This window comes from Hibiscus syriacus, unplaced genomic scaffold, assembly GCF_006381635.1.
Source record: "Hibiscus syriacus cultivar Baekdansim isolate YM2019G1 unplaced genomic scaffold, ASM638163v2 tig00112215_pilon, whole genome shotgun sequence".
Lineage (NCBI taxonomy): Eukaryota > Viridiplantae > Streptophyta > Magnoliopsida > Malvales > Malvaceae > Hibiscus > Hibiscus syriacus.
Window position 1 is genome coordinate 2,998,112 of NW_024063268.1, and position 27,609 is coordinate 3,025,720.

General features: G+C 34.5%; 1 protein-coding gene and 2 pseudogenes across 1 annotated transcript; all 3 read right to left on the reverse strand.

Moving 5' to 3' along the window:
- Positions 1-240: 240 nt before the first annotated feature.
- Positions 241-2,356, reverse strand: LOC120175777 (annotated as a pseudogene).
- A 7,824-nt stretch (positions 2,357-10,180) lies between these two features.
- Positions 10,181-13,576, reverse strand: LOC120175792 (protein PLANT CADMIUM RESISTANCE 10). Its single transcript, XM_039182351.1, has 3 exons — positions 13,258-13,576; positions 12,605-12,837; positions 10,181-10,560 (listed from the first exon to the last, which is right to left on the reverse strand). Exons 1-3 carry the CDS (start codon positions 13,433-13,435, stop codon positions 10,408-10,410), a joined length of 564 nt encoding a protein of 187 aa, XP_039038282.1. The 5' UTR covers positions 13,436-13,576; the 3' UTR covers positions 10,181-10,407.
- A 9,682-nt stretch (positions 13,577-23,258) lies between these two features.
- LOC120175726 lies at positions 23,259-25,048 on the reverse strand (annotated as a pseudogene).
- Positions 25,049-27,609: the final 2,561 nt, after the last annotated feature.

The window sequence follows — 27,609 nt, forward strand, 5'->3', positions numbered from 1 at the left end:
CTCCTTAACAAAACCATCTTCACCTTCTCACTTAACAGCTCTCACTTTGTCTCTATTGTGATTCTCAATGAATTAATATAATCACAAATATCAAGTAAGCTAGTATTTGTAGCCAAAGATACGGAAATATTCACACATGTTCAATTCAATAAGCATTAATATCAAAGCTGTAATTTCAGTCAAATCAAACCTTTTGCCAGAATTACGATTATTACCGAATGAGAGACAAGTGCAGTTCTAATACATTTTTTTGGCATAGAGTTCCCAATAAAGAAGTTAAACATGACATAAAGCCATGTATCAAACTTTCAAATATATGTGTGAGATATCCTCAAGTACAAGAATAGCTAAACCACAATAAAAATAGATGGAGGAAAGAGATGAGTGATGAGTTTCAGAGTGAAACTGAATGAAACCTTGCATTCACCCCCTGCATCAATATCTAAGTCGATCCCATCACCATGCGTGCTGTCTTGGTATTTGAGAAGGTCCTGAGTATTGCTGTCTTCCTCCCATCTGTGGAGAACCTGATGACTGCCATCCACCCATCTCAGCAGGTCCAGAGGGTGACTGTGGAGACTGTCCAAAAGATTGAGGTTAACGCCCAGTAAATCTCCACTTATTTTCATTTAAAACTCTATCAACATCTTCAATCCTCCCAACTTTCCCAAAAGCTACACGCACAAACTCCTGCAATGCAGGGGTAACACCAATGGAATACTTCATCATCTGGTCCAGTATATCTAGGCTTTTGTCTAGCTCATCAGCATCGCAAAGCCCTCTGACTACAACATCATAAATAGAGGCATCCGGTTTAGGATCTTTCTCTCCCATTTTCATCAAAAGTGCAGCAGATTCCATGATCTTACATTTTTTTAGAAATTCACTGAAAACCCTGGTTCCAAAACTGGCAACCACCCTCAGACCGGTCTCGACCATCTTGGTAAAAGACCGTTGAGCATCATCAACCCGTTCTGCTTTCAAGTATGCATCAATCATGCTTCTATACATTGGAACATCTGGTGTCAAAGACTTCCCACACAGTTCTTGAAAAAACTTATCCGTTTCAGATAGCATTCCACGCTCACAAAACCTGGCGATGATATTGTTATAAGTATAACCAGCAGTGTCCATAGCAAAAGGTTTGGATCCCGGCTTCATTCCTACCTTCTTAAAAGTTTTAATGGCCTCCTCAAAGTTCCCCAACTTAAAACACTCGTTCACTATGATATTAAAAGTATCCGAATTCACCGCCTGCGTGTTGGGAGGGGTATGATTATCCAACATATTCTCAAACAAGGCCCAAGCTTCTTTGGTCTTCCCATGTCTGAGTAAAACCTCCAAAAGGGTATTACAAGTGGGAGGAGGCATCTTAAATTTCCTATCCAACAACGACTTATACGACTCCATGGCCTCCTTCTCCTTCCCCTGTTTAAACCACCACTCCATAAAAGTAGCATTGACAACTCCATCATAAACCAAGCAACGCTCTTTAAGTTCATTAAACAACTCATTGGCCTTGTCCGAATTTCCCCAATTCAGAAACCCGGATATGAGGTTGTTGAAAACCAAAGAATCGGCACCGTGCCCTTTATTCAACATCTCCCTTAACAGATCCACTCCCCAATCCTCCCAGCATCGATCAAGCCCTTGGTCAAGTGCCTATACGTCACAGGAGAGGGGCTAAAGGGTGCCCTCTCCAAAATCTCGTGGTAAACTTGGATAGCAGCATCGACTTCACCCCTATCGCAATGGGTATTAATCAAATTGTTGTAAGAAACAACATTCGGAACAATATCAGATTGCTTGAAGAAGAAATGAAAAAGAGCGATTGTCTCGTTCAAGCGTTTGTTGCGGTACATGGCGGCGATGATGGCGTTACAAGTGAAAACGGTTGGACGAGTAGAGGAGAAAACGGAGGAACGAGCAAGGAGAGAGGCAGCGTCTAGGTCAGACGCGCGGATAAGGGACTGAACACGGTTATGAAGGTTAAGGCGATGGCCAACGAGGGCAGAGGTGCTGTCTGGAAGTCTTGGGGCATTAGGGTCACGAGTGGGAGGGGAAGAGGGGGCAGAGGCACGGAGGGCATGTATTGGGGGCTCAATCCGCAAACGACGCTTGCGGTGGCGGCGCTCTGCGGCAGCTTCTTCTGCTGAAGTGAAGGCGTAGGAGCGTTGGGGAGGAGTAGGAGGATTCTGGATTGGATTTTCAGAGGTAGGGTTAAGCGCTACATTGTGAAGGAAGTGGGGCACTGGGTTTCGAAGGGTGGAGGCTGAGGGAGCGTAGGAGGAGGAGGCGGAAGAGGGACATCGTCGGAGTGTAAACGGCGAGAAACAAAAATTGGCGAAAACCCTAGACACAAACAACAGCTGCTAAAACCTTGAACTCAGTGCACTCTTCCGCCTCTCATACATATACAAAAAAAATGTTAACCATCCACAACGTCTAAAAGTTTATAATATATAGTATGGGACATATTTGAAAGTTATTCAGTTCGACACCTTTAATATACCGTAAAAAAAGAGTGTTATCAGTTTTATTATTATTTAAATAATAAAATTGATAAAAAATTATTTAAAATATTATTATTTTTATCTAAAATATTAAAGTATTTTAATATTTCTGGTAAAGTGTCCAACAATAATAAAATCGATAGAAAAATAACAAAAATTGTAGCATTTTACCAGATATATTATCAAACTCGATAAAGCGCCCAATAATAACAAAACCGGTAGAAATAATAATATTTCCGGTAATTTTTTACCGATTTTATTATTTAAATAATATCAAAACCAATAGAATTTTTTTAACCGTATATTAAAATTACCGTACGTGAACATTTGCCGACGCATTTTTAAGATATAAGTAAATATTTTGTATTAGAGAAATGAACTAGAATAACGTGCGGCAGCAGCAATGTCACCAACTATGGCCGGTAATAATAGGAAAAATAAACGAAACTAAACATATCATGAATTATTTTATGTTAATTTGATTAAAGTTTGATTAATATTTGATTAAATAGATTGATTCGAATTTGATTTTTAACGAGTTGAAATGAATTTTTTGATATGCAATTCGAAAAACTCACGAGTAATTTGAAGAAAAAAAATAATATATTAAAAATTTTAAATTAAATTACTAATAATAATAATATTTTAGGATAAATTATGCATTTAGTACTTAAATTATCAGTTTTAATCCATTTTAGTGTCTAAACTTTTAATTTTTTCAAAATCATACCTAAGGTTTAGCTTTTGTTTTATTTTAGTATCTCGTCGTTAAAAACTTAAGATGGTTAGTGCCTAAACTATCAGTTTTGATCCGTTTTAATACATAAACTTTCAAACTTTTTCAAATCTTAACCTTAAATTTTGAACGGGATACTAAAATGAAATCAAAAACTAAACTTTAGGCATGGTTTTGAAAAAATTGAAAATTTATGTACTAAAACGGATCAAAACTAATAGTTTAGATACTAAATGTGTAATTTACCCTAACATTTATGTATCATTTTTAAAATATATAAATAATATAAGACTCTTATGTACTTAAGGTTCAAGTTCGAGAATAAGTTTGAGCTTGAATTGAACTCGAATTTGAACTTCAATCAAGCTAAGTTTAAAAATATTTCTTGTTCAAGTTTTTTCGAGCTCGATTCGAGCTTCAATTTTTTATTTCAAGTTTGAGTCAATCTTGAAAACTTTAAATTCGTGAGCTTTCGAGTCGAGCTTCAATTTTTTATTTCGAGTTTGAGTCGAGATTGATAATTTTAAGCTTATGAGTTTCCAAGTAGAATCAAGCTCAATTTTAAACTTTCAAATCGAGTCGAGCTCAACAATACTCAAACTCTTCTCAACTCATTTATAACCCTAGTAACGAAGCTTTGGAATTAAAAAATTAGGATTTTTTTTATCATTTTAGAGAAATTTAGGATTTATTTCAAATATATATATATATATATATATATATATATATAAGTTTTTTAAGATAAATTTTTTAAAAAATTTATAAAAATGATGTATCAAATAACTATTATTTTAACAACCACATCGACATAGTAGGGTGTATGTTGAACTATATTTTGATATAACAATTAAGGTAAAATGTTTTTGGACTTGAATTGAATTTATTCAAAGTTTTGAAAAATAATTCAAAGTCCTTAAAGCTTGGAATTGATACCTCATGAACAATACCGATATTGTTCTTATAGTACTAATTTTAAGCTTGGAATTTATTCAATGTTTTTGGTCAAGTAGTACCGATAATGTTCTTATAGTATCGATACCTCATGAACAGTACAGATAATGTTCATATGGTATCGATACCAAGGTAAGGGAAGTATCGATACTCACTAGGTAGTATCGATACTACCAGTAATGCTCAAATTCCATAATACAAAAATGGTATCGATACTCAAAGGGGTACCGATACTAATTTGTATAGTAGTATCGATACCATCAGGCCCCAACGATTAGTAACAGCTAGTTGATTTAAAAATAAAAAAGGTAGTACCAGTACTTCCTTTAGGAGTATCGATACCCTCTGTTCTGGGCAGCTTTATTTTGCACGAAAATTGATCTCCAACGGCTCCAAAACACCTCAAAAGGCTAGAAACAGCTACAACAACATTCCAACACATAAATATAAGTTGAGGACACTTAAAGAAAGGTTAGAACACCTATCCAAGCAATCAAACACAAGAGAAGAGTTTTTCATTCTTATTTTTCATTTCTCTTGTAAATATTATGTTTGTTTAAGCTAAATTTTGTAAACACATACCTTTGAGATGTTTATTTGTTTACTTCTTTTTATCCTTTTATAAAGGGGTTTGGTTATATCTTAGCCAATCAAAAAGACAGAGAGTTGTAAATGTTATCTCTTTGTCCTTGAAAAAGAAAGAACAAATTAGTGAATTTGTTAGAAAATCCTTAGTGAGGAGCGAAGGCAGTGGAGGTAAACTTGGTTGATAAGTCAAACCACTATAAATCATTGCGTCATATTTTTCTATCTTTTGCTCTCCTTACTCCTTAAACACATTTTTATCAATTCATCCCCTTTGTGCAATTTTCGGTTGTTCAATTGAGCCTCTTCAAATCCTAACAATTGGTATCAGAGCTTGGCTCATTAGAAGGTTTAACCACCTTGAGACATTCCTCGAAGAAGCTCTACCTTTTCCCGACTCAACATACAAAGAGATGGCTTCAACCTCCGGTGCCTATTATATTGAAGATTCACAACCGGTCAACAAACCACCCTACTTCAATGGAGCAAATTATGCCTATTGGAAGAATATGATGATGCTTTTCATTCAAATGATCTAGGAGTTTAGAGCTCTATCATGAAAGGCTACATCATCCCAACCAGTGAGATGGATGATTGGAGTGATGGAGAGAATAAGAAGCTCCAACTCAATGCTAAGGCTATGCACATTCTCTTTTGTGCATTAGGTCCGGATGAATATGGAAGAGTCTCCTCTTGTTCCAATGCCAATGAGATATGGGATAAGCTCCAAGTCACTCATGAAGGAACCGATGAAGTGAGGGAAATCAAGATAAGTTTTCTCATTCATAGCTACGAGAATTTCCAGATGAAACCCGATGAAGATATAAAAGCTATGACGAATAGATTTTCCGTGATTGTCAACGGTCTCAAGGGATTTGGAGAAGTAATACCTAATGAGAAGCTTGTGAGGAAGATGATTTACTCTCTTCCAAAGTCTTGACATTCGAAGAAGACGACGATTATCGAAGCTAGAGACCTAAAGTCTCTTACTCTCGACGAGTTAATTGGTTATCTTCTCACTCATGAGTTGATGGTGAAGGAAGAGGAAGAAGATGAAGAGAAACAAAACAAGAAGAAGAAAAATGTAGGTATTGCCTTTAAGTCCACCAATGAGAACTATCAAAATTCAAGTGAAGAGGTGGATGAAGATGATGATGATGAAGAAGAGATGGCCAAGCTCTTCAAAAAGTTCAAGAGATTCATGTCTTCCAAGGAAGTGAAGCATGAATCAACTAAGAAGAAGCTGGTGTCTTCAATTTTCAAAGAATGGGGCATGTCAAGTATGAATGTCCCCTCCTAAAAAAGAAGAGTTCATCCAAGAAAAAGACATTTGTGGCAGCTTGGAGTGATGAAGATGACTCAAATGATGAAGATGAAGTAGTCAATTTATGCCTTATGGTCATAGAATGAGATTCAATGGTATTTTCTAACTCAAATGATTTAAATTCACATTCTTTTGATAAGTTACAAGATGCTTATAATGAGTTGTATTTGGAATTTGAGACCACGAATTCCAAATGTAAGAAATTAATTTCAAAATTCAAAGTTGAAAATGATTTGGTTTTGAAAGAAAAAATTGATTTTGAAAATCAAAATAAAATTTTGAAAAATGATTTAGAAATTTCAAAAATCAAAACCAATGATTTAGAAAAAGAAAATTTTGATTTGAAAGTTAAGCTTGAGAGCTTAATAAAAGAAAAAGAATTAATTTCTCAAAACAACTCATTATGTTTAAAAATTGCAAAATGCTCACATTACAATTTCCATGGTCATATGGAACATGTTCTTCCCATAAAGAAAAGAAAATCTTTTAAAATTAGACAAGTATGGGTTCCTAAGGAAACAAGGGGCATTGAAACTAACATCCAAGGATCCAAAGCAATTTGGATACCAAAATCTACTTAAATGTCTATTGTAGGTGTGTGGGAGCAATGGTGATGAAAATGAAGAAATCAAGATGCTCTAGCCACACTCTAAAAGGAATGGGTAACCTCTAAGTTTTAAAACTTTTTATTTTTACATAATTGGTTGCTCATTTGATTTATGCATGCATGAGTTTTTTTAAATTAAATGATTTTTTACTGTTTTTAATCTCATGTATGTTGAAATGTACTCTATGATGAACATTTTAAAGTTTTAATGATTTTTCTTAATTCTTAGTTCATCATAATGAATTTTGGTCAAAATTGATTTTCAATGCAAATGATATCTCTCTAACAATTGTTATCAACTTTTCAAATGCTTTGATTTTACAAATTCTAAATTTTTTGACCTAAATTTAAATGTTTATGCATGTGTTTTAAATGTTAAACATATCTCTCTAACAATTGATATCAAATTCTTCAAATGCATAACATTTTTGAAAACTTTATGCACATGTACTTAATTTCAACATTTGGTATTGCATAAAGTATTTAGACTTGGATATATTGAATTTCATGTGTTACTAACATGTTTATTACTCTTTGTTGAAATTCAATTTTAATTAATTGTCAAGATTTTAAAGTCAAATTTTGTTTGGAGATCACCTTTTGAGGGGGAGCTTTGATTTTTCAAATGATTTTAATGTCAAATTTACCACTTACTCTCCAAAGTTATTTTAGAACTTTAAAGTTGAATTATTTTTTATATAACAAAAAGGGGGAAAACTTTGGTTTGAAAAATTCAATTTCTTAATGAAAAATGGGGGAGCTGAACATTTTCATACATTTTCCAACGATTGATATCTTTTTCATTAAATATTTTATTAAGGGGAGTTTTTGCCAAAAACAAATTTTCAATGTTTTGTTATATCAAAAAGGGGGAGATTGTTGAACTATATTTTGATATAACAATTAAGGCAAAATGTTATTGGACTTGAAATGAATTTATTCAAACTTTTTCAAACTTTTCAAAAATAATTCAAAGTCCTTAAAGCTTGGAATTGAGCACAAAACAATTTTCTGGTCAAGTAGTACCGATATTGTTCTTACAGTATCGGTACCTCATGAACAATATCGATATTGTTCATATGGTACCGATACCAAGGTAAGGGAAGTATCGATACTCACTAGGTAGTATCAATACTACCAGTAATGCTCAAATTCCAGAATGCAAAAATGGTATCGATACCCAAAGGGGTACATATACTACTTTGTATAGTAGTATCGATACCATTGACATAGTATCGATACCATCAGGCCCAAACGGCTAGTAACGGCTAGCTGATTTAAAAATAACAAAGGTAGTACTGATACTCCCTTTAGGAGTACCGATACCCTCTATTCTTGACAGCTTTATTTTGCACGAAAATTGATCCCCAATGGCTCCAAAACACCTCCAACGGCTAGAAACGACCACAACAACATTCTAACACATAAATACAAGTTGATGACACTTGAAGAAGGGATAGAACACCTATCCAAGTAATCAAACACAAGAGAAGAGTTTTTCATTCTTATTTTTCATTTCTCTTGTAAATATTGTGTTTGTGTGAGCTAAATTTTGTAAATACCTACCTTTGAGAGGTTTATTTGTTTACTTCTTTTTATCCTTTTATAAAGGGGTTTGGTTATATCTTAGCCAATCGAAAAGATAGGGAGTTGTAAAGATTATCTCTTTGTCCTTAAAAAGAAAGAACAAATTAGTGAATTTGTTAGAAAATCCTTAGTGAGGAGCTAAGGTATTGGAGGTAGACTTGGTTGATAAGTCGAACCACTATAAATCATTGTGTCATATTTTTCTATCTTTTGCTCTACTTACTCCCTAAACACATTTTTATCAATTAACCCCCTTTATACAATTTTCTGTTGTTCAATTGAGACTCTTCAAATCCTAATAGTGTCTTCGGTTCAGTTCAGTTCGATTTTCACTAAAATAAGAACCGAACTGCCCTTTGTCGGTTTTTTTAAAATGGAAACCGAAACCAAAATCGAATGATATAAAAAAGACGATTTTGGTTCGGTTCGGATCGGCTTTTTTGACTGTTCACTATTTTTCAAACTCAACCTCTAAAAATACAAATTTAAAGCTTAAATCGAGTGTAAATATATAAATTTAATAATTATAAAAAATATTACTAGTTTTAATAATTTATTTATTTAAATTTATCTTATAATAAATTCAAAATAAATGTGTTTTGGATACTTATTTTCTTTTATTTTTTTTAATTCGGTTCAAATAGTTTTCATTTGAAAAAACCGAAATCAAATTGAATTGGATATTTATTTATTTTTAAACCAAACAGAAATCGAACCGCAAATTGAAAATTTTGAACCGAACCGAATAGTCTGGTTCAGATCGGTTTTTCAATTTCGTTGCTTAGCCCTACGACATAGACATTTAAAAGAGTAGAATCAAAAATATTAAACACATACTTTTAGCAAAAAAAAAACTTTAAACATATAAAACAAACAAATGGTATAATTTGTGTCCTTATTTTTTCATTAAACCTTTTTATTTTAGGGTAAATTACATATTTAATACCTAGATTATTAATTTTATTTCATTTAATACCTAAATTTTCATTTGTTTTAAAATCACACCTAACATTTACTTTTGTTTTGTTTTGATACATCCCCATTAAGAATATAATGAAATTACGTGACACCTTTGTTATGGGTGAATTACATCATTCATCACCCAACTATATTCTCACTTCTATTTTAATCATGGAAGTTTTTTTTTTTAAATTTCATTACTTAACTTTCAAATTACTCCTTATTTAATCTCTCTATCTTTCAAATATTCAATTTTTTATTTTAATAATAATAAATGTTGTATCACAAAAATGATTAATAAAATAAATTAATTTTTATTTTAATGATAATAAATGTCATATCACAAAAATCATTAATAAAATAAATTAAAGTGATTAAAATAAAAACAATTTGAAAGTTTAGTAGTTAAATTGAAAAATTTTAAACTTTAGTGACTAAAATAGACGTGAGAAAATAGTTGAGTAATGACTGCTGTAATTTACCAATAAAAAATGTAGTATGGTTAAGTTTTTATTGGTAGAAGAATTAAAATGAAACAAAAAGTAAATATTAGGCATGATTTTGAAACAAATGAAAGTTTAGATACTAAAACAAAACAAAGCTGATAATTTAGGTACTAAACATGTAGTTTACCCTTCATTTTATTATGAAAACAAGCAAAATGACAATAAGATCAGGAACGGGCAGAAAATTCCCGTATAAAAGCAGCTTTAGCAATCCAATGAACAAAAGGCAAATGTCTGTAACGTAATGCATCTATTGCTAAAAGCTACAACACTACATAAACAAAATAATTATTTTCAATCCAAGGCAAGTAGTAACAGCGGACCGCAGATGAGGATCTCATTGTTGTTTTCAGGCAACCTTTCATAATTAATATGCTATAATTAGGGTCTTTTTTTTCATAAATACACTAATGCAGCTCAAAACAAGAAATATCAAACAAGTGGTGTGACCATACAATAAAAAATCAGATTAAAGACCTTCTTCTCTAAGGGTAGTCCTAAAACAAAAACGTTAAAAGATATCCTGGTGCTGGGAGGAGCTTTGATAAAACATATGAAACGAGTACAACCCTGAAGTGAAACAGGTGCGACCACTACATAAACAAAACTACCAATTAATAATACTAGAGACCTGATGATTACATCGTCTGGACGTCCGGCGCAGTTATCACAGCCAGATTAAGATCAGGGGGTTTGGGCTCCCCCGCCCTCTCACGAATCTCCCTGTACTCTTGACAAATTGCACATAGATGGCAGAAAAAGTGAGTTGCAAAGTCCCCACAAGGTGCTTCCTGCATCAGACATAAAGATATAATAATTAGCAAATGAAAAATCCAATAGGAGTGTATGCGGGTTGATAGAAATCTTATTATGCTGCATAACATAGAAAAAGAAAGTTGGTGTCACCCGATGTGATTCATTCTGACAAAATCCTGTTAATAATGGTTGAACAACTTGCCTGTATATGGAAGACATTTAAGATTGTTTAAAGGTCAAACCTTAAAATTGTTGATAATCATAGGGTTCATTAATTTTGGGTGCGAGGGAAGAATTCATTTCTCAAATCAGTTCTCAATTCTCACCAAAAGTAAATAAGGTGAATATAAAAAGCGCTTATGTGCGAAAATACTATCATTTCCCATCTTGAAACCTCATAGTTAGTAGGACTTCCAAGTTTATTTACCATATTGCATCCAGACAATACTACTAAAAGGAATGAGGTACAAGCACTTCAAATCGAATGAAAAAGAACTAAAAAAAATCCCCTAGTAATTGTACAATCCCTATAATATGACACAAGTTACTTATAGAGGTTTCCATATAAGCAGATTTCAAGTCAAATATACTCATACTTGGTGCAAGTACTGAGGGGAGTGTTATTTTCCCTTTTTGATAAAGGATCGGAGAATGACTTCTTGTCCTATTGTGTATATCCATAATCCATAATCCATAATCCAACGAAGGGTTTGCTAATGAAGTCATATGGTTGTTACATAGAGTTGAGGCAACTTCATGGAAACTTACCTCCTGGAAGACCACTTCATGGGAAGTCACTTTCTTAATAGGATTTTAATGATTTGGAAACCAGCCTATCAAAAACCAGAAGGCCCTCCTTTTAGGTCTATCATTATTACATATCTATTTCCACAGAAACTAAAAATTAAAATCTCGACAGAAAAAGTGATTTTAAAAGAAGAGCCTTAAAACCAATTTATTAATAGTAACAAAAAAAAACAATGAAAGGGTGATGGTAGTTCAGTTTTCAAAATGGTTCCCATGGTCCCATGGCATATTAATAAGAAATTGATAATGGAACATGATTAATGTGTTCCGAGGATGATTCTCCATGTAAAAATTATCAGTAGTTAGGTACCAAAACATGAAAGCAGTTAATGCAGAGAGCAAAGCAGCTAGTTAAAGGATTAACTGGAAATTACTTGGAACTTTGCCCAAGGATAACTATCAAAGAATCCAAAAAGCTAACTTTTGCTAAATATAAGAATTTCAGCACTAGCTGCCTGAGTTTCAGGCTCTTTACATCTGATCTCAATTAGAAAAGACGAAAAAGAAGTCCAGGTTCCAACCTTACCACAAACTAAAAAATACATTTTACTCCTAATTCTATATACCAAGGATACCCAAAAAGACAAATCATCCACCCTTAACTTGAACACATGTTAAAAGCCTGGAAATCTCCTACTAAAATTTGAACTTGATATAAAAGTCCGTGGTGAAGAATCAGTCCTCTAAACCCAAAGAAGAACTATTCCTAAACAACCCTCACAAATTTGAGAATAATATTGTCCAATAAATTAAAAATATTGATTTGCTCCAGAAAGTAAGACCTAAGTGGGAGCGTGGGACCAATTTAGCAATAACTTCATACAGAACAACATGCTACTACTTGGGGAAATATGCTATATTGAAATCATTTAGTTGAAATCTTATGCATTCATATATATTAGGTAGCATCCATAAATTAATCTTGCTTAAAATTAGAATCTACACAGCTTTACAGATTAGCTTCTGGCATGGTCACTTTCTTTCTTTCCTTACAATAGAGAGGCAACTAACTATAGATATGACTATATGAGTGCAATGTTTAATACTGATCAATAAAAGTATAGAACTCAAGTACCACAAACATAGTCCATCTCAATTCTCAAGCAAGTAGCATTCAACGAAATTATAAACAAAATCAATCATTTAGACAGGAGAAAAACTGGACAGGGTGGCAGCATCGTGCAAACAATCTAAGCAGTAAACATCAAATTCTAAAATCTTAAAAGTATAAACAAAAATAAGCATGAAACCAGAAATAGAAATGCAAAACACCTGCAAATTGTATCTGGAGCGAAGTGTCCTTCGATATCCACAAGCATAACAAGAGATAAAGCATCCCAATCCAGGTAAGGCCAAATAGAAGCCTTGAGTTAAGACACAGCAAAGAGTGTTGGCAAAAGCCCAAAGAATGAAATGGGTGATGCAGGATCCTACTAGAGTACCAGAACCAAGAAATTCTGCATTCTTTCCAAACAAATAGCAGGGGAAAAGAAGACCTATACAACCTGCGCATGGCAATGGCATTCAAGTATTATTCACCAAATCAGTCAGTGGCAGTCTCAGACTCAATTGAGCACATGATCAGTGATGAACCGAAGGGGCGGCAGAGGCAGTTGTCCCTCTAAAAAATTTAAATTATCATATATTTTAGATATTTTATTTGTATTTTCTATCAATAATCTGTTCTCCCCGTTAGAACTTTATAATTTCGCTCCCCTCTAAAATTTTAGAAATCCACACTCTAAGGTACAATCCTGCGTCCATCCCTGCATATTACCATGTATTATTCGCACAATCACCAATTTTTTTTCACATCTGTGACAATATAAGTCTAAGACTCTAGTGAATAACAATTCCCAAATTACTTCAATGAAATAAAACTCATATAGAGGCACCTGAAAAAACCAAAAGTCAAAGTAGCGTACAGCTCTGCATGTCATCGCAACAAGCGCAGATTCCAGAAGACCACTGAACGGACTGAGACTGCGGCGGTGACGGCCTTGATTCGCCATCAATCTCCCCAACAGGACGAGAAGGGTTTTCTTCGTCCGACTGAGCCAAGGGTATGTAAGGCGGTGGGACATAGCTGCTTCGGTTTTCCATGCCGAGTTGATTCTGATCGGAAACAGTACTTGTCTTCGGTAGTGGCGATGAAATCGATTTGGAGCCTCAGATCTGAATCTGATGTCGTCAATACGGGCATTTTTCCCCTTCTATTTAGACTGTTGGTAAGATTAGAAAGCATTTTACTCTTCCGGGTAACTGTATTGTTAAAGTAAATTTGATACATTTTGTTAGGATTTTTTGAAAAATAACTACTTAATTAAAAGTATGTATTACATAATTTTTTCCAGGCAAAAAGCATACGAAGCTCTTGTAGTTTCTTTTAAAAAAATTAATGTGGCCTGAAATTATTTTTGTATTCGATATGATTTTTTTAATTCAAAAAATAAATTTAATATATTCCTTTGTTAATATTTTTCATCGTTGATTGCTTTGCTATTGAAATAGTAATTTATATTGCTAATATAGTAATTCATAGTATTAATGCAATAAATTACGGTATTGATGTAATAGTTTATTATAATTGATGATGTGATAAATGGTATAATAAATAAATTAAATTGATTTTTTTATCTTAAATATATATTAAAAATACTTAAAAAACTATTAGAAATTAGAAAACTTAAATATATATTGTATGTTGAAAAATTGTTAAAAATTAAAAATATATTATACATAATATATAATCATATCATCAACACATGTATAAAATACACCGATTGAGTTGGTTGAAATATACAATTTTGTATCTAAATATAACTAAAAAAACATCGAAAATTACTCACATCAATACACATATCTAATCTTATTTCAAATAATTTTAAATGTCTCTTGATATACTAACTTATTATATGATGTGCAAGAGTTTATGAAAAGTCCTAAAAAGTATTCAAAGTATATTAAATGTGTTATTGAATAAAAAAACTTATTATATTTAAATATAAAACTTATAAGTCTCGAACAATTCAATAAAAATACTTAATACAATATTAATGATAGGTCTATATAACATGTTATATGTATATATTATGTACTATATATATTTTTCAAATTTTTAACTTTTTAATAATTTATAATTTATCATTTTATAGTTTATAATATATATTATATATTTCTTTAATATTATTTTAATATATCTTTAAAGTTTCAGTAATTTAATTTTTATTTTAAGTATATTTGTATTTAATTTATTAAATATTTTTATATTTTAAATTTAGAATCTTTTAAGAAAAATAAATAAACTTTTGAACCTAAAAAATCAATTTAACCCTCGAACAAGATCAAAAAGTTAATTTAGTTTACCTGTCATGTCACCTGCCACATCATTTGTCACTATAGATTATCATGTAACACCGTAACAATCACCGACAGAAAAAGTTGATCAAAGGGTCATATTGAATTTACTTTTTTAGCATAAGGGTCACATTAAATACAAAAATAATTCGAGTCTCATATTAATTTTTTTAAATACAAGGGCCTCATATGCATTTTTACCTTTTTTTTTAAAGTTTTGTCTAAATGTGATTCTTTTATTTGATATAAAAAAATAAAAAAAGATTTAAAGATTTTAAAAAATAAAGATCGGATAAACTATTGAATTGAACACTTTTTCTATCGACTTATTAAAAATTTTAGTCACTTACATGATTAATTATTGTATTTTGATCTTTAAGTCGTTAACATATGTTAGTTTGATAACATGATACTTTTGTCAAAAAGGGTTAATTTTTATTTGACCATTGAACTTTAGATATAATATTTTTTTTAAGCCTGAACTTTAGATGGAATATCGTTTTGATCATTAAACTTCAAATAAAATATCATTTAATCTATGAATTTGAACAAAGTCTCCTATCACCAGCTACCACTCACCACCATCACCGCCACTCATCACCATCGCCGCTGATCACATTGTTCTTTAAGGGAAAAATATGCCGATGAAACCGCCCCCATTAGAGTTAATGGTGAAACCCTACTACTTGAGCCCAATAACTTGCAAGGCCCAAGCTTATAAAACATTTGTGTTCCAGCCCAAGGGGTTAACCCAAGATTAGACCCAACGGCCTTTAACTCAATTTCTTGGTGAACTTGATCCAAATTCCAGCCAGAAAACCATACCCAAAACTCAGATCCAGTGCAATCTAGCCTGAGCTTTTCTTGTCAAATCAGTGTCATCAATAATACTTTACCAAGTTAGCTTTATATATTTTTGAAGAGAAATGCAATGCAAACAACCCTATCGCAAGAAAACCCTAACGCAAGAAAAGTTCAACACAGCATCGAAGAGAAAGGCAAAACCTTGGACCACCGGAGGTCCTCTCTCTTGCCACTAGCGGAACCCCTAAATGCCGAATCCAACGATCGTATGGCAGAAGACCCCACAGGGGAGACGCTTGGAACTATGGAAGGAATAGAAGATCCCTTAGAAAACAACATTAAAACGAGGCTAGCAGGCAACGAAGACGAGATATCTCAGGAGAATATTATAGAAACAGACTCTGATTGGATAATGAATGAAGGAAACGAACAAACTAAGGAAATAGAAAGCATACAAATTGGAAATATGTAAAGAACATCGGGTAGTATGTCCTACGCTAACATGGTAGTAGGAAGTTCAAAGCAGATTGAAGAAACTCCTTCGTGTCATGACGATGTCACGCTAGGCGAAGAGGAGGTCAAAATCGATACAAGCGGACTGATTCCGATAGTGGACTTTACTGAGGAAGTCCACAAACATATTGACTATAGTATGAGATGGTCGGTTATAGTTAGTCTACTGGGACGTAAAATAGGGTATAAAGCCTTATTATCAAGAATCCAAGTTCTGTGGAAACGGCAAGGAAAATTTCAGGTAGTAGACCTCGACAACGACTACTACATAATAATGTTTGAAAAAGAAGGTGATTATGTCCTTGTATTGACGGAAGGACCCTGGACAGTTTACGGTAGCTATCTTACCGTCCAACCATGGAGTCGAACGTTCTCTACAACCGAAATTTTCTAACGCAGGTAATTGTTTGGGTAAGGATACCCAAACTCCCATATTCGAAAGCTTTATTCAAACACATTGCGGCAGTAATTGGGAGAGTAATTAAAATCGACTATAATATATCGCTGGTGAAAGAGGAAGTTCGCAAGATTAGCAGTAGTGGTTAACCTAAACAAACCGCTAATCCAAAGTATTCGCGTTGACAGGGTTCTGTAACACTTAGAGTATGAAGGGCTGCAGCAGATTTGATACAAGTGTGGTAAATACTACCATGTAATAGACGTAGAACTGATAGAAGTTAACTATCAAGGTCTAGACTTTACGTGGAAACGGGGTAGATTGTGGAAACGTTTGGACCGATGTTTATTCAACGTGGCACTCGCCAACACAGCTCACTTATCATTTGTGGCCCACTTGGACCGTATAGGGTCGGATCATTGCCTAATTATGTACCATGAAGCTGAGAGGAATAACAACAAAGAGAAGAGATCATTTCGATTTCTCACTGCATGATAGAATCACCCCGCATTCCCGGAGCTGATACGAGACAGCTGGAAAGATGATCAAGGTACACTAGAAAACATAGAAGCCTTCAAGAAAAAGGTTGGTGATTGGAACTAATCCGTATTTGGCCGTATAGGCACACAAAAAAAGGAATTGATAGCACGATTGAGAGGGATAGATAGAGCCCTCTGCAGAGACTATTCAAAACGATCGATACAATTAGAATATGAACTGCGGATCAAATTAGATAAGGAATTGGAACAAGAAGAGAGTTTTTGGATTCAAAAATAAAGACAACAATGGATAACTTAAGAATAGTAAGTTCTTTCATAATTGTACGATGCAACGAAGACGCACTAATTTCATTCAAAGCCTTAAATCATATGACGACAATTGGTGCTCAAACCAGAAACAACTAAAAGTAATGGCAACTGAATTCTATAAAGATCTCTTCAAAAGCTCTGGAGCTAATGGATACAATTACAGTATTCAAGGTAACTTTCCCCTATTCCAGTAGCCACAAATTAAGGAGGAATTAAGTAGACCAGTATCGAATATAGAAGTAAAACAAGCTGAGTTTGAAATGAGTCCACTGAAGGCACCCGGGGTGGACGGTTTACATGCTATATTTTATCAGCAAAATTGGTCGACAATAGGAAAAAATGTCTGCAACTTTGTGAAGGAGATATTTTCTGGTAAAGAATTTGAGGACTCCCTTAACCGAACCCTTATCGTTCTCATACCTAAAGTTTGAAGTCCGGAAACAATTACCCAATTCAGACCAATTAGTCTTTGCTCAATACTCTACAAAATAATAATGAAGCTCATCGTTAACCGTGTGAAACCTCTTCTCCCTATTTGGTTATCCCTTAACCAAACAAGCTACGTACTGGGTAGATCGAGAACGAAAAATATAATCATAGCACAGGAAGTAATGCACTCGATGAAGGCAAAAAGGAAAAAAAAAAGACTCATGGCAATCAAAATCGATCTAGAGAAAGCCTACGATTGGCTAGAATGGTCTTTCATAATCGATACACTCTAAGATATTGGTATGCCAAAAAAATTATGGGAATTAATCATGCGATGCATCTCGACTGTGTCAACACAAATACTGTGGAATGATTCAGTTGCGGAGACGTTTAAACCTACACGGGGAATTCACCAAGGAGACCCCCTATTCCCATATTTATTCGTATTGTGTATGGAGCGTTTAGCACAAGCAATTCAAAAAAGTGTTGGGGAACATTCTTGAAAACCAGCTCGTTTAGCTCGCAACGGACCAGAAATCTCGCACCTATTCTTTGCATATGACATGATGCTCTTCTCAGAAGCAACAAAAGACCAAATTACTGTTGGTAATGCTCAATCCCACATAGTGTTGGAAACACTATTGGGAATGGTATTTAAGGCTTGACATTCCACTTCCTTGTTGAGTGATAGAGAACAAGGGGGGCTCTCGCGCACCGCCGCCGCCGTCCGTCTCGTCTCGTCTCGTCTCGTCTCGTCTCGGCTCGGCTCGGCTCGTGGTCGTGGTCGTGGTAATGGTAATGGTCGTGGTAATACGTGTCTTCGACACGTCCGCGCGGATACTATCTTTTTAGAGAGCTATATTCAGCTTCTCAACTCACTCCAATTCACTTCTGATCGGAAGTGCACCACTCCGGTGTACGGAATTCGGAGCGACCGTGCAGCGATTACACACATCGAGGCGAATTCGAGAAACGTCACGTGAAGATTCAAGATAGGAAGATGATAAGTGCTATGTGTGAATTCACGGCCAAATCATGCTAGCTAAAGCGATACTTTCTTCTGTCCCTTGCTACTCAATGCAAACATCTATGATCCCAAAAGGAACCTGCCGAGAAGTAGAGAGATTAATTAGGAATTTTATATGGGGTAAATCAGAGACGAAACATGGAGTTAACTTAGTCAATTGGAAGGAAGTCTGCAAACCCATTGAGAATGGTACTCTCGGCTTCAAATACCTCAAACAAAACGACGCATTCCTAATGAAAATTGCTTTCAACTTGGTGCTTCATCCAAACCAGTTGTGGGCTCAAATTCTTCGCTCAAAATACAAATAGGAAGAGAAAGTACCAAGAGAGCTTACAAGAAAGCACTGCTCAAGACTTTGGAAAGGTCTTAGCCTAGTTTGGGGGGATGTTCGAGATAGTTAGAGATGGAACCTCTATAGACTTCTGGAAAGATCCTTGGTTAAGCGATATTGGTCCATTAAAATACCATATAATAGATCCCAAAACAACATCAATTATAGGTTCAGTAACGGTGGCGGAGATGGTAAATGATCAAGGAAGATGGAAGTGGTAGATAATTTCTCCGTTGTTTCCACGATATATTCTGCATATGCTAATGGCAATGATGACTCCAACACAAATACAAGCCGCTAATGGTCCGCGTTGGAAGTGGAATACATCTTGTGTTACGGAATATGGCTATCGAATAGAGCAATATCGTAACTGATAATTTGATAAAATAAAAATGAAGATAAAGAATACACAAATTTTACGTGGAAAACCTCTAAATAATATCGGGTAAAAACTACGGGCAACGATATAAGAATTTCACTATGAGAAAAATAGGAATTACAACTTCTCTCGATTTAAGAAGGAGAAAACAATGGCAATTCTCTCATGAAAAAAAGGAGAAAACAACTCTCAAGAAAACTCTCTAAATTCTCTAGTATTAGGAGAAAGCTAGAATGATTTGGGATGATTTTGAAGCTAAATGGGTTATGATATTTATAGTTGAAGGTTAAACTATAATCTTGTAAATACCCTAAAGTACAATGACTAAAATTGAGATTTTACCATTGTCAAGAAATCAACAAAATCAAGCCAACTTTTGACTTCACCATTGTGCAACTTTCGGTGGAATTAATTAAATCCCAACTTTCCACCGAAAGTTGGTTTTAATTTTTAACATCTCGGACCTTCACTGTCCGATCAACTTATAATATTTAAGCGGATTACGAGCAGGAGCCAACTGAAAAAATTTGGAAGGTAATAGCTAAATACCGAGTACTACTGCAGATAGTTAAAATTCTTTTATGGTTGATTACTGGTTATAAACTCCTCACAAATAAGGAACGTGTGAGAAGGCATATGGATAAACGATCGAACTACGGGGTATGTGATTCAAAAGAGGAAAATCTGGAACACTTGCTCCGGGAATGCTTGTCGGCAAAAGAAGCTTGGAAACAATTGATTTGCATGAAAAACGTACTGAATTCCTCATGATAAACCCAAAAGATTGGATATTGATAAATCTCGAGAAGCCAAATTACTTTGCAAGAAATGAGGAGAACTGGGACCTGTTGTATGGTGCAATAACATGGTCGATTTGGAAACATCGAAACCAATATATTTTTGAACCAGACAAGTTAGGACAGAAAACCATCCTTGCACAAGGCAAAATGATACAAATGGAAGGAATCTGAGCATTTGAGGCAGCAATCAAAGCAAGTGTAATAAGATCTAATGATGGGGAATGGATAATTGGTTTTGCTAAAAAAATAGGGATCTTCTCGGTGTTTGAAGCGGACTTTGGGGAATTTTCGAGGGATTAATACATTCATGGAAACTAGGTGTTAAAAATATATTACTGGAAACCGACAATGCAGAAGCTTTTAAACTATGCTCAGAAAACATACGAGTGGTGTCGACACCGATCATCCTGCAATATATAAGAGAATTGACTAAGGGAAATTGGACAATAACATTCACATAAATCTGACAAGAAGCGAATAGAGTAGCTGATGCATTGGCAAGAATAGTAGAAAAAATGATTTTGAGTGAGCAACTTTCCTCGAGCCTACAGGACTGGCAGCCCTAAAGCTCCAAGACGACATTAGGAATATAAGACAACATTGTTTAAGTTAATCTAGTTTCACTCTCCTTCATTTACAAAAAAAAATACTTTACCAAAATTATTTGGTTTAGTGGCATCATGTTGTGAAAGAAAGTGAAAGAAAGCAACTAATCTATACCTTTCAGTAAAGATTTTTTTTGTCGTTCTTGGATTCCAATATTCAGATATTACTCTATCCAATTTTATACCTTTCTAATATATTCTTTTATTTTATTTTGTACATTATATAATTGATACCACATAGATAATATAAAATAAATAACTAGTTATGTTTAAATAATTATATCACACAATATGAATAACAAAATTTATGCTTAATATGTATGTGTCAAAGATGATATAAACTCTTTTGTGCTGCGTGAATTTACGGTTTAGGAAGTTACAACTGCGGTAAGATCTATTTCCCCTTTGAAAGCTGTAGGTGAAGATGATTGGTGCCTTGTTTTATCAAGGCTTCTAGCACGGGATTAGCCTCGGGATTATTTTTGCAAGAACGATTTGACATGCAGATAGTTAATTATACACATATAGTCCTCGTATCGAAGGTGGGGCGATCCAACGAGATTAATTCACTTTCGACCAATAAGCTTGTGTAATATTTTGTTCAAGATTGTGTTGAAGATACTAGTACATCAAATGTAGTCCCATATACATATTTACAAGCACAAAGTGCGTTTGTCCCAGGCCGATTAATTACGAATAATATTATTACAATCTATGAGTTGATTCATTCCTTTTAAAAGAAGAGAGAGGGGCATACATATTATTTTACCTTGAAGCTGGATATGAGCAAAGTATATGATCATGTGGAGTGAAATATTATTTTATTTGGATCGAAATCATCTAGAGGTGCATGGGCATGATGTCTTATTCAGTTGTCATTATTGGAGTTGCGAGGACTTCTTTTGAATCTCTGTTGGATCTTATGCAGGGTGATCCGCTTAGCCCTTACTTGTTTCTCATACGTAGTGAAGGATTGTCATCCTTGTTTCAATGAGCACCATTATTGGAATGAGTTTAAGGGATTTCGAATAAATAGATATGCCTTTTTGATTTCTCACTTGATGGTCATTGACAATTGCCTCATTTCCAGGGACGCAAATGCTCCAGTAGCAGTTCAAATCAATACTATTCTGACTCTTGATGGTACGTAATAGCTCGAGGCAGCTTATAAATTTTGAAAAATCAGGCATCCTTTTTAATTTGAATGTCATAGAAGAGAATATGAGAGGTGTTAGACGTATTGTTACTGTTACAATTGAAACAAATCTAGAGTAATATCTGGGTCTCCCAGCCATTGTAGGTAGGAATAAACGAGGAGCTTTTACGTACATGACTGATAAATTTTGCAGTTGCATCTAGAATTGGTGTGTCTGTGCACTTTCCCAGGGAGGCAAGGAGGTCTTTATCAAATCGGTCCTTCAAGCACTTCCTCTGTACGCATTGAATTGTTTTTTACTCCCTAAAAGCCTTTATATGGAGTTTGAAGGTATAATGGACTGATTTTGGTGGCAAAAAGCGGAAAACAAGCTAGGCATTCACTGGTGTTCATGGCACCTTTGTGTCTTTTGAAAGAAAATGGTGGACTTGGTTTTAGATACATGAGGAAGTTTAATATTGCACTCCTAACTAAACAAGGGTGGAGACTACTTAGTAATCCATCTTCGTTTGTTGTTCGGCTGCTATAATTTTCACAATTAACTCATGTCAACTCTCATATATAACTTTGGATTCCTATTTCAAAAAGGTAATCGCACCAGTAGTATCAAAGTAAAAGCAACATATTTTTTAAGTACACAAATGGTCCATGATTATAGGGTGTTACTTTGTGGATAGGGTGTTACTTTATGGAGTATACGACTATTAAAAAGTTATAAAATGATTATTTGATTATTTATATGTTCCAAATTCTTTTTTTATCTGATAGTATAATCTTTTGAGTTGCATTTTGTGGATGTACTCTCCGTTTATATTATGTCATCGAACCATTGCTTGAAATATTATGTCGCCTACCTAGTGCTTGAAAGCAACGACAATGTCAATAGACATAATTGAATATCATTTAATCACATGTTAACATCCAACTCAGACGATTGTTAATTTTTTAACGAAAAAAGAAAAGTTCAAGGTATATGAATATTTAGATGACTATTTTATAAATTTTAATAGTTAGAGGACTAAACAAAAATAATGTCCTATAGTTGGTGGACCATTTGTGTATTTTACTCTATTTTTAAAAAAATTAATTTAGTTTTTTTTTTAAATCAAGTGATTATAAAATAGTATTTGTTTAAAATCGTTCTTAATCACTAACATCGAACACATACCCTATAAACGCAATTGTTCGAGCGTAAAAATTCTAAAGAGAATAATACTTCATTTTACCACTAAAGTTGCTTGATAAATTTAAAGTAGCATTTTATTTGATAATCAATTGGAGGAAATAGAAACGAACTTGAACAAGTTACAAGTTTATTATCAAGGATAGACCTCAATGAGGGATCTCAAACCTAGAATAGGAATAATGTTATAACCACTAAAACCGGCTGAAGAAAACAGGTTAGCCCATTCTTCCTCGTATCTCTCTTTTCCGGTCACAAACGCCATCATCTCCATATCAATGAAGAGCTGCGTTTCCAACCCATCATCATTCGCTTTCTTATTCTTCATTACGACCGTGTCTATTATTATCACTTTGCCTCCATTGGAAATTGCCTCTTTACATCGCTTCAGGATCTTCACACATTCTTCGTCACTCCAATCGTGCAATATCCCCTGTTTAATCAATTCAAGAGTGTGAATTATTATTTAAGAGAAAACAAAAGTATGAATGATTCGTTTAGCCAAAATATATATAAAAAATGGGTAAACTACATGTCTAGTATCTCAACTATCACTTTTGTTATGTTTTGATCACCCAACTATTTTTTATTTCAAAATCACACTTAATGTTAAATTTTGGTTTCATTTTAGTCACCCACCGTTACAAAATTAACAATGATGCTGGCGTATCACCATAAGGTAATGCCACATCATTATTTAGAAAATTTTAAAAAAAATCCACGTCATTAATTTTGTTAATTTTTCAATGGTGGGAAACTAAAATGAAACAAAAGTATCATTAGGTATGCTTTTGAAAAAAAAATTGGATGACCGAAATAGAACAAAAGTGATAATTGGGTACCAAATGTGTAGTTTACCCTAAAAAAGAGATGATAAAAGAATGGGTAAATTATGTATTTAGTCACCCAACTATTCTCAAAATCATTCCTAAAATTATATTTTGGTCTCTTATCATTAAAAAAACTAACGATAATTCTAATGTGTCATCATAAGACAATGTCATGTCACTATTGAAAAAATAAAAAATTATCATGTCAGTAATTCTATTTTTTTACGATGAGTGACCAAAATATCACTTTATGTATGGTTTTAAAAACAATACTTGCGTGGGATGACTAAATACGTAGTAAAAAAAAACCTTTAGTAAAACTGCATCTGCAGCCGGAACATGCTCAAACATGTCACCACCAACAAACTTCAGGTTCCCACAATCATGTAGGCCAGCAACAACACGAGGAAGATCAAACACGGTGCACTCCAAATGTGGATATGCGTCAGCAATGGTCTTGCCCAGTGTTCCTGTCCCCCCTCCAACATCCACCAACGTATTCAATCCCTCAAATACCCCCTTATACTTTTTAATCAAAATCCTACCAACCACTGCAGCATCACTAGCCATGCCTTGATTTAATAAATTGTTCACGTGGATCATGGCTACAATAGTCCCACAACATCTCCCCATGAGCTGTAACAAATGGGGTCCGGTCATCGTTTTGGAACCAGGCCCCTACAAAATGCCAAGGCTGCATTAAGATTGGATCTAGCAGGAATTTCAATAGTGGGGCTGCGTTCAAGGGATTGTCCTTGAGCAGGAGACGAGAAGCATCGGTAAGAACATAACCGTCATAGTCGTCGAGCTTTTGTTTTGCGAAGAAGCCCGAGTGGACTAAAATCCGCATGAGCCGAGAGATGTGGCATGCCTTGGTAGGGTTGAGCTTCGGTAGTGCGGCAACCAGCTCGGTGATAGTCATGGGCTTGCCATGGTTTTGAATGATATCTGGGATGCCTAAATCAATAGCGCATTTTAGAGACATGGAATTTATGAAGCTGAAAATGTGGTTCCAAACGTGAGCTTGAGCTTCAAGTAGCTCACTGACATTCTCTCCCTTGGCACTCACCTTATCCATCTTTGCTAAGTTCTTTGTGTTTTGGCTATGAAACCAATATGCCAATGAATGTGTTATTTATAGGCCATAAAGGGAAGGCTACCATATATACAGCAACTGGCGTATATATACAGCAACTGGCGTATTACAATGAAGTTTCCCTCAATTAATTAATATGTTTTTATGCACGTTATTATCTTAATTTTAATGAAAATGTTTCATATTGAACATTTACTTTCTCATCTTAGTTAGGGGTGCTCATTCGGTTAAAACGGTGGCCGACTGAACCGAATTACCATTAACCTAATTAACCGAACTTTTTTTCTTTAACCGTTAGCTGAACTAAACTTTTTTTTTTAAATATTAACTGAACCGAATAAATTTCAATTAATTCAGTTAATTTTCGAATTAACCGAAATTTTTAATTTTTTTTAAAATATATAAAAATTGAATATTTTTTAATTAAAAAAACAATTTACAATTAATTTAAATAATATATAATTATAAAATAAAAATTTATATGGATTTTTTAATTAATTAATATCGATTTAGGTTTAAAAGTTATTGCATCCTAAATTATTAATTGGGTTTTAAATAGTTTGGGTTGAGCCCATATGTTATATATAATATATTTAAAATTTAAAATTTAATTTCGGTTAATTCGGTTAATTAACCGATTTCGAACCGAATTAACCGTTAACCGAATTCTAAAAAAATTATTAACCGTTCCCCGACCGAACTGCATAGGTTTAAAAAATTATTTGTTAACCAATAAAACAAATATCAGCAAGGCTGTTAAAATGGTTATAACTGCATAGGTGAGCTGGCATAACAAATAGATTCTTCTAGTATGGAGGTTGTAAAAATGATAAATACAGGCTTGTGAAATGAAAAATAGTAGAGCATTTCTGAATGTTTTAACAGAAAAGTTTTATAGTAATCTAACATGGTATCGAGAGTCTTGGGGTCTGTGGGTATCTACCTTCCTTAGTTTTTCTTGCTTTGTTTTGCTGGTAGTGAGATTGGTGATACAGACGTATCATCGGCAACACTGCAAAAGATATTCACCAACAAACGACTCAGTGTCGTTTTGGATGAACACAACTTTCTCTTATGGAAACAACAAGTGCTTCTGGCGGTTCGTAGTCATCGCCTGGAAAAACTTCTCACTGGCGCAGTCACTCCTCCTCCGGCATTGGTGGTTCTGGGAAATGGTACGGTTGGTGAAAATGAAGAATATGAAATATTTGTTGCACAAGACAGTGCACTTGCTTCATGGCTTCTGTCCACCATAAGCCCATCAATCCTTCCCCAATTGGTCAGAGCTGATACGGCTGCGCAGGTATGGGCTACGGTCACTAAGTATTTTGCCAGCAAATCGACAACGACGATAATGAATCTTCATTATCATTTGAAAGCAGTTTGTAAAGGTGAAATGAGCATGCGAACGTTCATATCTCAGGTCAAGGAGCTTTGTGATGCTCTTGCCATGTGTGGTTCTCCGGTGACCGAGTATGAGCAAGTGGCGACCATTTTGAACGGTCTTCCATCGGAGTACATATCGTTTATTGCTGTTATCACTGCTAGAAGAGAACCTTTCACGTTGGATGGTGTTACGTCTATGTTGCTTGATGTAGAATTACAACAGAAGGGTTTTGATGAGGCTGATAGCTTGACAATCAGCGCAAATCTTGCGAACCTTCAGGTTTCTGACGTGCCGGTAAATGGGGTTGTTCCTTCAACTGGATCGTCTCTTAGTTTTTCTGCTTATCGCCAGGGTGGTCGAGGTCGTGGTAAGCCTCGGATTCAATGTCAACTTTGTGGGAAAATTGGTCACTTAGTGAACCGTTGCTGGTATAGGTTTGACCAAAATTTTCAAGGGGTCTCCGCGGGCCGTTCTTCTTTGACTGTCAATCCAGCTGCTCATTCTTGTGTTTTTTCCTCATCACCTGCGTGTGGCTGTCAAGGAGTGTGGGATGCCAATGCTACAGTAGCTGCGACTGAATGTGCTCCTAAGTCTAATATGGGTAGTTGTGGTGTTGCTCGATCATATGGGAAATGGATTTTCGATTCAGGTGCCACCCATCTTGTGACGTCGGATGCAGATAATGTTGTTGGTCGAGAGGAGTATACCGGACAGGGTAAGCTTGTGGTTGGTAATGGTAATGACTTATCTATTTCCAGTATTGGTCATTCTTGTTTATATGGTTGTGATCGTTCTTTAACGTTAAATAATTTACTTCATGTTCCTTATATATCGAAGAACTTAGTATCGGTTTCTAAGCTTGCCAAAGATAACCACATATTTCTTGAATTCCATGCTCATAGATGTGTAGTTTGGGATGAAGCTACAAGAGCGGTGCTACTTGAAGGATGTGAGAAAAGATGGTCTCTATGAGTTTGACTCTATTTTACTAAGGAATAATGATCATGCCGAGTGTAATGTAGCTCATGGGGTTGTTTATTTTCGCTTATGGCACAACCGATTAGGACATCCTTCTCGGGATACATTACTCAAAGTGTGTAGAGAATGTAATGTTGATACAACTTTGGTTAATGATGAATTTGTTTGCGTTGCTTGTCACTCTGGCAAAAGTCAT